Raw genomic sequence first — 13665 nt, forward strand, 5'->3', positions numbered from 1 at the left:
GATCTTCTTTGGCCGGTTTGTAACAGTGCCCCCACCTTTAAATGCTCCTCCGCCAGGAGCCCGACATTCCCTTCTGAAATGACCAGGCTTTTGACAATTAAAACAATTGCCTGTAGGTTTGTTACCCTGTCTTAATGCCCCAGCTAACAATGTCATGGCATGAACATGTGTACCTACCTCTGCACAAGCTTGAATCATGTCTCCCAATTCATATTGCGGTCTATGAATAATGTTTTTCAAAATCTTTTTACAGTCTGTGTTAGAATTCTCGTAAGCTAATTTTAACAATAATTCCCCTTGTGCCTGAGGGTTATCAACCTGCCGTGTCAGAGCCTCTTTCAAACGGTCAACAAACTGAAAATAGGGCTCTGTTGCTTGCTGCCGTACATTCGTAAAAGAACGTAAGGGTTCTTTCCCAGCAGGCACCTTTTTAAATGCTTTCTGTATACACTCAGCAGTTCGATGAAATGCGGCTTCAGGCAATACCCCTTGTTGTGCTATGGTAGCAAAATTACCTGACCCATAAATTTGCTCGGGAATGATATTAGCATCCCCAGCTGCTATAGCAGCATGTCTAAATTCTTGGTCCCAAACTACATATTGCGAAGGAGTCAAAATCATCCTAAAGAGATCCTTCCAATCTTGAGGGATCATGTTATATCCAGTAGCTACTCCTTCCAACATCCCTTGTACATAATTAGCCGTAATCCCATATTCTCTTACTGCCTTATTTATTTCTCTAATAACAGAAAACGGAAGAGCTGTCCAAGTTGCTATGCGATTATTAGCATTATTAGGATCTGGCTGATATGTAACGGGAAAAGCTGAAATTGTACCCTCCCAGTCTCCCATTTCTTCCATAGATAATAATCCTGAGGCTGCAGCCTGAGCTATGGCTGCTTTAACCTTCCCAGTAACCTGTTCTTGTTGGACTGGAGGGCTATATGGAGGAGCATTTACAAATTTCTCAATATCCTTTTCAGGTGTAGGTAAAGAAAGTTGGGGATAAAGAGGAGTTTTCTGGTCAGAATTGGCAAACAGCGATGTCTCTTTTATCCCTAAATGACTAATGGCCTCAGCACACTTTTGCCATAATAAGAGATGGTGAATAGGTGCTCTTGGTTCTTCATGTAATTTTCTCCCTATCTTTATCCAATCTGACTGACGTAGCGATCCTTGCTCTGGATACCATGGACATTGACATTGAATTGTTTTTAACAATGATTCAATGTGAGAACGACTTACAAAAGCTGAGGTATCCTGTTTTAAAATTTTTTGTAGCTCTTGTGCATGAACCTTCTGCTGAGCTGACAATTCCCCCCCCATACTCACGAATGGGAGCTGTACGCTGAGGTGCACCGTTGGCTGATCCTGCCAGTGGGTATGAGGGTGTTTGTTCTGAATCACGTCGGGGTCACCAGATGTAGATATCACGACACAGTGAGACACGGTGAGACCAGAGTTCAATTTCGGAGCCCCCCTCGTAATTCTGGTCTCCGCTTTTATTTTACCTCCGCCTGGAGGCGTGGATTATTTTTTCTCCATAAACAGCCTATGACCTTTAACTATTGTATAACATCACGTACATACATAGTACAACAGCATTATCTACGTGGCAATATGCAGGCAGTTATTTAACCACTACAGATGTCAGTATCGTTTACAGCCATAAAGTTAACCACATCCTGTTTTTCCACTGGTCAGATCGCAATGTCTTGAGAGATAGTGTACTGAGAACAGCAGCGTGGTTTGCCAACGTATGCTGTTCATTCAGTCCACCCCACAACATCTGAACCAGGGATTGTGGTTTGTTGCTCCCTAACAAGGCATGAACACTGGCCAGCAACAAAGCCATGGTATTGCTGGTAGTGATTTGCTAGGAAACAACAAACTACCATCCCTTGTTTGGATTTAACAAGGAAACAGCCTTAATTGCAGCTGTTTTGTTTGTTTATACTGCTACGCCCAGGGCTGGAGGAAAGATCAGGCAACGTGCAGTAGCTCATTCACAGCAAACAAAGATGTATCCCTACTATCCCTGCTAGTAACCTTCAGCTGTTGTTGGACTGCAACTTCCATTATCTTTGACCATTGGCCATGCTGTCTGGGACTGATGGGAGGTATATCCAACAACATCTGGTGGTCATTGGGTTGGAGAAGTCTGGTGTACCTTAAAAGAGGAGTTTGTCCAATATTGTGCCCAAATCATAAGGGCTCTAGGCATCCCTGTTACTAACATGCATTCTGGTCACATTGGTGGCCCTGCTGTAGAAAATAGCTATGCCAAATATTTTTTTCCTGTTGATTTTCAACTGAAATTGCAGCTGTTGCTTTGGTGAAGTGGAAGCTGATGAAATGAGCACCCCAGTGCTGCTGAGTTTGTTGTGAGGGGACAGAGAGAAAATGGGGAAGGGGGTGGGGACTGGAGAGGAGGATTATCTTATGAATGGACATTGTTTACAGAATTTCCTTTCAAATACCAAAGCATCTGCCTCTTTGACTTTATACTGCAGGCTTGATCGTTTATTTAGCAAACCTCCCACACACCCTGGGAATGGGAGACAGAAGCAGAGAAGGAGGGGGGGGAAGGAGGAGGTTCACTTTATAAATTTCCATTCTCAGAGGCAGACCAAGAAAAATCTCATTTGTATCTGAAATCTTCCCTCAGTATGATGTGTCTCATATGTTAATTGCTGTGTGAACTGAGGAACAGGAATAAAATGTTCCTTTCTTACTGGTGATCAACATACAAACCTGTGAGGTGTCCGTGTGTGTCCAGTGCTTGATTCTGATAAAAGGGCTTACTTTACACAGTGTTATATTTATTAACATTTATATCCATCTTCCCCAAGGAACTGATAGCAAGATATATGAGCTCCCCCTCTCCCATTTTATCTTCATAACACGACAACAAGGGAGGTTAGGCTGAGAGACAGACAGCAGTTAGCCCTCGATAACACAGTGGGCTTCATGCCTGACCACAGATTGAAATCTGGGTCTCTGCAAGTCTTAGTCTTCTTGACACTCTAATTGTTACTCCATGCTGACTCTGAGCCAGGGTTCAGCACTGGAGCAAACAGACTGATAAATAATTTATTTTTATTTATTAATTTATTATTTTATTTATACCCAGCCCTTCCTTCCAGCAGGAGCCCAGGGCAGCAAACAGAAACACTAAAAACACTTTAAAACATCATAAAAAGACCTTAAAATATATTAAAAACAAAACGTTTAAAACATTTTTAAAAACTTTAAAAACATCTTGTAAAAAAGGGTTAAAGATATTAAAAGACATATTAAAAGCAATTCTAACACAGATGCAGACTGGGATAGGTCTCAACTTAAAAGGCTTGATGGAAGAGGAAAGTCTTCAAAAGGTGCCGAAAAGATAGCAGAGATGGTGCCTGCCTAATATTTAAAGGTAGGGAGTTCCATACGGTAGGGGCTGCCACACTAAAGGTCTGTTTCCTATATTGTGCAGAACGAACCTCCTGATAAGATGGTATCTTCAGGAGGCCCTCACCTGCAGAGCGCAGTGATCAACTGGGTATATAAGGGGTAAGATGGTCTTTCAGGTATCCTGGTCCCAATCTGTATAGGACTTTGTACACCAAAACTAGAACCTTGAACTTGGCCCAGTAGCAAATGGGCAGCCAGTGCAGTTCTTTCAGCAGTGGGGTGACATGTTGGCGATACCCTGCCCCAGTGATCAGTCTTGCCGCTGCATTTTGCACCAGCTGCAGCTTCCGGACCAACCTCAAGGGCAGCCCCACATAGAGCGCATTACAGTAATCCAGCCTAGAGGTTACCAGTGCATGGACAACAGTGGTCTGGCTATCCCGGTCCAGAATCAGACACAGCTGTCTTACCAGCTGAAGCTGGTAAAAGGCACTCCTTTCCACAGAGGTCACCTGGGCCTCTAGTGACAAAGATGGATCCAGGAGCACCCCCAGAGTATGGACCTGCTCTTTCAGAGGGAGTACAACCCCATGCAAAGCAGGCAACTGATCAATTATCTGAACTCAGGAACCACCAACTCACAGGGCCTCCATCTTGCGAGGATTCAGACTCAGTTTACTGGCCCTCATCCAGCCCACCACTGAGTCCAAGCACCAGTCCAGGGCTTGCACAGCCTCTCCCGATTCAGATGTTACGGAGAAATAGAGCTGGGTGTCGTCAGCATACTGCTGACACCTCGCCTCAAATCTCTTGATGACTGCTCCCAAGGGCTTCATATGGATGTTAAACAGCATGGGGGACAAGATGGTACCCTGCGGCACCCCACAACACAACTGCCAGGGGGCCGAAAGACAGTCACCCAATGCTGTTCTCTGAGAGCGACCCTGGAGATGGGATCGGAACCACTGTAAAACAGTGCTTCCAATACCCATCTCACCAAGTCGGCCCAGAAGGATACCATGGTCAATGGTATCAAAAGCAACAGAGAGATCAAGCAAGGATAACAGGGTCACACTCCCCCTGTCCTTCTCCCAATAAAGGTCATGCATCCAGGCAAACAAGGCCGATTCAGTCCAATAACCAGGCCTGAATCCAGACTGGGATTGGTCAAGATAATCTGTTTCATCCAAGAATACTTGCAATTGCTGTGCCACAACCCTCTCAATCGCCTTCCCTAAAAAGGGGGTATTTGCAACTGGTTGGTAGTTGTCATAAACCAATGGGTCCAGGGTGGGCTTTTTCAGGAGAGGTCGGATCACCACCTCCTTCGAGGCGCCCGGAACCACTCCCTCCCACAATGATGCATTGACCACACTCTGGATCCACTCGGTCAAACCCCCTCAGCAAGCTTTAATAAGCCAAGAAGGACAAGGGTCAAGAGGACACGTTGCTGGCATCATCATCGCAAGCACCTTGTCCACGTCATCAGGCCGCATCAACTGAAACCGTTCCCAAGAAGTTGCAGCGGACGTTGCACTGGACACCTCATTGGGGACTACAGTAGATGTGGATGGGGCATCAAGACTGCTACGGAGGTGAGCAACTTTACCCTCAAAGTGCCTTGCAAACAATTCACAGTGGGCCTCCGTAGGGTCTAAAACTCCATTTCCTGGAGCTGATGTCAACAGACCCGTGACAATATGGAAAATGTCCACCGGACGGCTACTTGAGGATGCGATGGAGGCAGAGAAGTGGGCCTTCTTTGCCACCCTCACCTCCACACAGTAGGCATCATTATGATGTTTTATGTGTGCCCGATCAGCCTCACAGCATGTCTTTCACCACTTGCGCTCTAGCCGTCATCCAGCCTGTTTCATTGCCCTTAGCTCACTGGTGTACCAAGGTGCAGACCGGGCTGCACAATGCCGGGGAGGGCGCTCGGGGGCAACTGTGTCAATAATGAATGTCTTTATGCATATGCACAGTCACCAAATATGTAAGTAGTGGGGTGGTATCCCACATGAGAAGGGACATGGTTGCCAAGTGGCCTTGAGCTATGCTGTCTTTCTCTCTCTCTCTCTAAGAAATAAACACTGGGTAAGTCCTGACACTAATGGAACACAGGTTTAATTTGTCACATTTCTGTCCCTGTTACATCACATCTGCCTTTCCCTTCTGTGCAGCTAATAGCAGCTCTGCTGGTAAGGGTGATTTAAATAGGGGAAATGGGGGAGGGGTTAACCTCTCTCCAAGTGGTGAGGTCACAATCCAGATCACCCCCTCTAGATAGCTTTTCTTTAAGCAAAAAAGAAGATGCCTGCAGAGCCGATCTCTCTCATCACATCTAGTTTGGCCCTAAGAGAAATTTTTTCTTTTTCCTTTTAAAATATATATCTCCTGCCTTTTTTCAAGCAAAAGGATGTTCAAGGCAGCTAATGATACTTAAACACCAAATATGTATTAATGCAATAACTGAAGCACAAGAAACAGCCAACCAGCAACTAATTAATCAATTAAGTGAGCAATAAACAAAAATCAAAAGCCGGCTGAAAGAAAAAGAGCAGCCAGAAAAGGAGATGTCTTTAAACTGAAGAGGATTTTGAATGCCCTCTGGACCAGCACAGCCCTTTCCTGGAATACTGACAGAGATGAGGAGGAATAGATTTTCCCTGGGAAGGCGTTCCAAAGCCCCAGTGGGATTGAATATGGGGAAGGTCACATCCTGGATGTGTGTATGTGTGTGTATTTAAAAAAACTCGTGGTGAAGGAGGACTCCTGTCCTTGTAATGGTTGTGTAGAAGCATGACAATAAGTTCAACTGGTATAGCTCTGCTCACACTTGCAAGGTCCTGGGAGACTATTAGCTGTGCATTCAGAAATTCCCCTTCTGCACAAATATTAAAGATATTCAATGCCTCCTGAGCAGTCTGGAGCTGCTCCCTGACATTCTTTTTAAGAAACACCATGCACCTTCTTCTGTCTGAAGACTACATGTTATGTAGTCAGAGTAGTGGGTTATATGTTTAATGTGCACATCCATTAAAAAGAAATTGCAGCCCAGAAAAAAGAGATTCTAAGGGCACCCAATAAATCCCTAGATGGGCTGAAATCTACGGATGCTGTCACACAGCCAGCCTCAGCCTCATGAAGCTTTAAGTGCTGGCTCGCACAAGCAAGTGCTGCCTATTCTCTTTATGCAGTTACTCTATTTGGGGACAAGACTATATGGAGACACTTGTGTGAGCCAGTTGCTTGCAGGTGGAGGAGACGAGAAATGTCCATAGCCCTTTTAATCCCTGTGAGATCACAAAACTTGCCACGTCTTTCCCCATGTTGGCAGCAACTTTCTTCATACTTCTTTGTATCTGAATATGGAGTAATGTAAAGAAATAAGAAAATGACCCTCCATGGAAAATGAACCTCCGTGGCACAGTGTGGTAAGCGGCGGTAACAAAGCCGAAGCTCTGCTCATGGCCGGAGTTCAATTCCAACGGAAGGAGGAAGTCGAATCTCCGGTAAAAGGGATCAAGGTCCAGTCAGCCTTCCATCCATCTGTGGTTGGTAAAATGAGTACCTGGCATACGCTGGGGGGGTAAAGAAAGGCCGGGGAAGGAACTGGCAATCCCACCCCATATATACGGTCTGCCTAGTAAACGTCACAAGACGTCACCCTAAGAGTTGGAAACGACTTGCACTATAAGTGCGGGGACACCTTCACCTTCAAAGAAATAAGTTCCATCAGTTAGTGTGAACTGGCTGCAAGATTTCTTAATGGGAGGTTTTCCCAAGGGTCCCAATCCCAGTGCAGTTCTTTGATTAGCATGTTCTGTCTCTAACTAAATGTGACTCTTTTGGTGGCCATTCATACCAGGCAAATCTGGCATTGTTGTATAGATATTGCCCATAGAGAACTCTCCCTATCTGCGTTAAGTCCTTCCACACAAATGACAGGTTACAAGTGGAAACTGGAAGGGAGAGATGTGTGTTACTTTTACACACAAACACATCCACCCCAGTTTTATGGTGTTTTCTGCCATCACCATCACCCCTTTCTGGGACAGCATAACTAGCATCTTCTGAGGGAGAGAGGCTCAAATCATAGGGAGCCTTTCAGAGCACAAGGAGTAAAGCTGAGCCATTCCTGTTTTGCACTGGAGATCTTAAAGGTACAAGAGCCTGACATTGTGATTGTAACTGAATCTTGTTTGGTGCCAACACAGTGTCTGAAAGCCAGGATAAGACCAAGACAAGCTTAAGATGGGCTCAAAAAATATTGGTATAAACACAATAAAGATGAGCATCCAAGCAAACCAAAGGGAAAAATCACAAGATGCTGGCAATGAGTTTATTTGTAAAAGCCCAATGAGTTTCAGCCTGCATGTATTCTAGGCCTTCACCAGGAGTCAATTCAAAATTAGAAAACAAACTTCAGAGGTCTCTGGCAATACATTCAATACTTTCTTCAAACGCTGAATTCTAAGGAATGAATATATTGCCAGAGACCTCTCAAGTATGTTTACTAATTTTGGATTGACCCCTTATGAAGGTCTAGAGTGCATGCAGGCTGAAACACAGCTTTTAAAAAATAAACTCATTACGAGCATCTTGTGATTTTTCATTTTTTTACTCCAGAAATACTGAAAAAGATAAATGACAAGGTTCAAGGTCAGGTTGTGAGGGGAGGGAGGAGAATTGCTATACCACCTCTTGCATAGCACCTTTCTCAGATACCCAATAAGACAGAGGAAACAAGCAGACATCCTAAGCCCCGCACTCTTGTGGAATGTGGTGGTGGGATAGAGCTCACCCCAGTCTCCAAGCAGTGAGAAACTTCAGTAGTGCCAGCACATACCTCAGGTTTGATTTCTTTGGAATGAAGCTCACTGAAGATTGTGGGGTCTTCATGATATTTGGTTTTAGGGTGGTATTCAAATCTAGCCCTACTCAGAGTAGAATTTAATAGACACAACTAACTTAGTTCTTTAATTTCAGTGAGTAAACTCTGAGTTGCACTTAGTTGAATACAACTCTTATATACACATATGTACAGGCTGAGCATAAGATGGAAGGACTGACAGGATTAACACTCCAACAGATTTTGCTCCCCCCCTTAGGTGGGGGGAGTCATAACTTTGGTTTCAGCACAGAAAACAAGTCAGGCCTCTGTGTCTTCCCAGCTCCAGACAAGACAGATAACTTGACCCTAGCCACTTGTTCTCTTACTCCTAGGATGACTTGGCCATCAAGCAGGTGAGTGAAGAAGGCCTACTCCCTTCTGGAAGCATCACTAGCATATTTGTTTCTATGGCAATATATCTATACTCAACCAACTCATTAGTCATGTAAAAAGAATGCTTGAAAGGCTTGGCTAGTGCAATTATCTTAACAAAGAGACTGATTTGACCATTTCAGCAGTTCCCTCTACTACAATATCCCATTTTACAAATACAAAACTACAGGCTTGGATGGGTATCATAGATGACAACCAGAATACCTCCCCTCCTCAATCCTAAAACAGTATTTGCCAAACTGGATGTGACATTTGGTATATGGTTTGGGCCTTTTATACTTATGTTTTTAAAAGAAATAGCCAGCCGCGGGCAGGTGGGTAGGGTGGCCAGGTGAAAAAGAGGGCAAGGTTCCTGCACCTTTAATGGTTGTGTAGAAGAGAGGATTTCATCAGGTATACTACCATGGCAAAACTCCCTGCTTTGTCCTACCTGCACCCCCCACCACACTCCTGTTTGTGCTCAGGGCCGGCGCCAGGCATGCCGGGGCCCTTGGGCACCAGCTTGCCCTGGGCTCCATGAGCCCCAACTACCTGTCTCTACTGTCTTTTGTGGCTATGTGAGCTGGGCTGCCATTAACCAAGATGGTGGCTGAGGTTTCCCTAAGTGGCTGAAGCCACTGCCACCATCTTGGTTAATGGCACACATGCCAGGTAGGTGGAGCCAGCAAATGAGCGGGCAGCTGGGAAGCTCTTTCCCTGCGATCCGTGACAGTACTCTGTCGCAGATCGTGGAAGGAGAGCACTACCCACCCTATTGAGGGGGCCCTGTGGCCCCAGGAGCCCTCGGCCAGGGCCCAACCTGGCCACCTTTTAGCACCGGCCCTGTCTGTGCTGTCCCACAACCAGCAAACCATAACCTTTACCTTTTCTTATTGTCTGAAATGGGGTACAGAAAACAAACCATGACAGTTATATTAAGAACAAATTTGCCTTCTGCTTGTGGCTTGTTTGGAGAGAAACAAACCGCTAGCCCCAGTTCAAACAACACGACAAGCTTAAGGCTTGCAGTTTGTTGCTGTTGGGATGGCGGAGCCAGGAGCAGGGGAGAAGTAAAGTGGGGACTTTTGAGCATCAGGGACTAGCAGACTGCTTGTTCTTCACCATGCAAACACAGCCAATGTGGTTGAGAAGTGCAGGTAAGCTTATCTAGGCCAGCATCTACATTATGACAACTCTTACCAACCTCAACAGTTTGTGCCTGCCTGAAGATAATGACTGGCTATGCCTTAGGCAGCCATTCACAGGCATGAAATTCCATTAACTGGTATGAAATTCCTGATTTCAGAAGTAGCTAAATCATGAATTGTGCAATGGAAACACTTTGGAGAGTGGATACCAGGAACAGGCTCTCATTAGCAAAGTGCACCAAGCACGTTATTCAGAGTCGAATCACTTATAAAAGCTAACATTATGGATTTTGCACAGAGAACAGGTCAGTTACTTGGGAGTTCCCTCTAACCCTTCAACCCGCAGGGTGTCCTTGGGAGAAGAGATGGTTTGGAAACTGCAGCTTGTGCAAAATGCGGTGGCCAGATGGGTAACAGGGACCAGACTGTTCGAACATATTCTGGCCCGCTTGCATTGGCTGCCTGTATGTTTCCGAGCTCGATTCAAGGTGCTGGTTTTAACCTATAAAGCCTTACATGGCTTAGGACCACAATACCTGATGGACCACCTCTCCCGACATGAACCCACCTGTACACTACGCTCAACATCTAAGACCCTCCTCCGGGTGCCTCCTCTGAGGGAAGCTGGGAGGCTGCCAACAAGGGAGAGGGCCTTCTCAGTGGTGGCTCCCAAATTATGGAATGAATTTATTGATGAGGTGCACCTGGCGCCAACACTGTTATCTTTTTGGCTCCAGGTCAAGACTTTCCTCTTCTCCCAGGCATTTTAGCATGTGTTTTTAAATTGTTTTTTGTGTTTTAAAATTTGTATATTTGTTTTTATTGTTTTTAATTGCTGTAAACCGCCCAGAGAGCTTCAGCTACGGGGCGGTATATAAATGTAATAAATAAATAAACAGCAGTGGTGCTTCTGTGAGCAGGTGTTGGGTATAAAAAGAGACCTGTCTCAGTATGGAACTGGAAATCAGAGGATCAATATGCAGTTAGAAAGTCATTAGCACAGATCAACAGTGCTTAGGAACCTGGGAAAGAGAGAGAGAAACGGAGGAAAAATAGGAAGGCAAATAGTTGAAGTCGCCTTCTGAGATGCATTCATTAATGCACATATTTCCAAAACAAAGCTAGGAAAAAAGATCAAAATCTTGCAACCTGAATAAATTAATCATATTTGCATATAGAGAGCTCATGTGGTATAGTGGTTAGAGCAGACTGAAAGTGTGGGTTCAAGTCTCTGCTCAGCAACGAAGCTGATTGGTGACCATGGCAGTCATTGGGTCTCAGTGTAAATTATTATTTTTATTCCACTTCCATCATTTCATCCTCACAATAACCTCATGAGGTATTGTGAGGATAAAATGACAATGGAAGTGGAACAACAATAATAATATCATAGAACAGTAGAGTTGGAAGGGGCTTGCCTATAAGGCCATCAAGTCCAATCCCTGCTCAGTGCAAGAAATAATAGTACAGTTGTATAGTACAATAGTAATAATAGTACAGTTGCTTTTATTTTGTATGTGCATTCTGCTTCAGCTCGTTGTGGAGTGGGAGTGAAACGCCTGCTCAGCTGTCCTCTGGCGCCTGAGATTTCACAGCCATAAAGATTAAAAAAAGAGGTGCAGGGAGGGAAGAGAAAATTGAAGATGGGGATTGTTAATTCTGTACCAGATACCATTTTTTTCCATTTGTGATATTATCATATATACAGTAGGGCCCCGCTTATACGGCGGGTTAGGGACCAGGCCCCCGCCATAAAGCGGAACCGATTGACTATAATGGGTCGCGTCGTGCAAAAATGACTCGAAAATGCCGCAAAAGCGCAAAATCTGCTTTAAAACAGGGAATTTCCCCTAATTGAAAGCCACCGCATTAGCGGAGCGCCGGAAAACGGAACGCCGTAAAGCAGGGCCCTACTGTATGTGTGATGCAGAAAGACATAGTTACAATGTTTGTTTCCATTTGCTTGGCTTTGAAACATTGAATCCTCAGAGACACTATCAGTTGAAAGTATGTTAGTGTTGCCAGGAGCAGAGGTTTCTCAAAACTATTTGCCCTGTAAACTGTACACTTGTATTTGATCTGTAAACTAAGATCCTTGCGCCATACACATATCTGCACATATAGGGTGCAACATCCTCTGCTGCTCTCTCCTTCTGTTTCACCACTCCCAGGAGAGTTTTCCTTGGGACCAAACTTGAAACATCAGCACTACTGGAAGTTTTGCTATTACTATAAAATAGGATTGTACTCTCTTCCTCCTCTCTTCCTAAATTTTCTAGGGATCCCAGGTATTAGACACATATTGTCATGAGTGTAAAATCTCATCATGAGATGAGGCCATTAATAGTAATGCGGAGGGTTTTCTAAAACATTTCCCAACCACTTTCTGCTGCAGGGCAATTCAACCATTTCCAAAGGGATTCAGAAAAAGAGAATGAGACTTTTCTTCAAAGGACTTGTTGGCTCATTTTAATAATGACATTTTTGTTGTTGTATTAAACATGCCCTCTGAATAGGGACAAAGCCTGCTTAGGAAATGTGCTTCTTTTCCACCTCTGCCTATCTCTGTCTAGGATTCTGGCTTTTGTTTACTAAGGTCTCATTTAGGAGATTCTTAAGTTATATGAACAAAGGCAGCGAGATGCAGCTACAGTTCTGGAAAGCTTAAATTTGGTAAGCTGTTCTGATCTACCACATTTTTTTGATGAGAATGTTTTCCAAATCTTTCCAGAGCCCTCAAATAGTTCTTTTTAAAAGGAAAAAGGAGGAGAAATTCCTAGGTCTATATTCAGTCCGTGGCATCTCCAGGTAGGACTAGGAGGAACTTCTGTCTGAAACCCTGGACAGCCACTGCTAATCAGTGTAGACAATATTGAGCAAAGATGGACCAATCATCTATCTCCATATAAGACAGCTTCCTATGTAAGATACTTCTTCCTCGCCTGACCTTTCAAAACTCTCCTATGCTTCCTTTTTCTCTGTGCAGATCCAAAGGAGTGCCTGCTCGGTCTTCTTCGATGAGAGGTTTTCAATCCCCTTGGATCCTTCTGCGCTGGAGGAAAACAGCTTGAGATTTTCTGTCTTTGGCATAGATGAAGATGAGAGGAACATCAGCACGGGTGTAGCCGAGCTGAAGCTGTCAGATTTGGATCTCTCTATCCGGCCTTTCAATGCATGGCTGTATCTGCAGGACATGAACAAGGTAATCTTGTTCTTTATGCACATCCCCATTGCTTCAATCAATCATTGTATTACTATCTGGCCATAGGCCTCAAACAGGAAATACATTTAGTACAAACAAATATTTTCAATGTTACATTTAAAATCATAAAAAAATATTTAAAATCAAAATAGCAGGAAGAGTTATCTAACTAGTATATCCTAGGTCCAGTAAACGTTTCCTCCGCAGTTTCACTGCAGCTAGGGCAAATAGGGCTACCCTGTATGTTATACCAGGGTCCTTATCTGAAAGGAGAAGAGAAATACGATAGGGTGGATCTTTAGGCGCATGGATCAGAACCTCTTCCAAGAATTTGGTCCGAGGCTGGTTGTATAATGGGCATGTTAGCAAATAATGCGGGAGATCCTCCACCTCTGGGGCATTACAGATACACAGTCTTTGGGCCCGAGGAACCCCATTATGTTGTCCGGCCAGGTATGCCGTAGGCATTGACTGGAACCTCAGGGCTGTGTAAGCGTGGTGCAGATTTACTGAGGTAAGGAGGTCAAAATAGTTTGCTTTAGTGTGCTCAGTTTTGAAGAGGCTGTACCATCTTGCGTAACTAGAATTTATTAGGGCTAACCTGTCAGTCCAGGCAGTGTGCCGTAGAATGACCTCCTTAATGCTTA

The 13665-nt window shown here is 44.4% G+C and overlaps 1 protein-coding gene across 2 annotated transcripts in view; it reads left to right on the top strand.

The window, feature by feature from the left end:
• The window catches only part of SYT12 (synaptotagmin 12), a 94817-nt gene that overhangs the window by 62630 nt on the left and 18522 nt on the right, over nt 1-13665 (top strand). For both annotated transcript variants that reach the window (XM_061609914.1, XM_061609915.1), the window contains one exon: nt 12803-13018. In XM_061609914.1, coding sequence (XP_061465898.1) covers nt 12803-13018 — 216 coding nt within the window. The remainder of the gene's footprint in view (nt 1-12802; nt 13019-13665) is intronic.

This window comes from Rhineura floridana, chromosome 2, assembly GCF_030035675.1.
Source record: "Rhineura floridana isolate rRhiFlo1 chromosome 2, rRhiFlo1.hap2, whole genome shotgun sequence".
NCBI classification, from domain to species: Eukaryota; Metazoa; Chordata; class Lepidosauria; order Squamata; family Rhineuridae; genus Rhineura; species Rhineura floridana.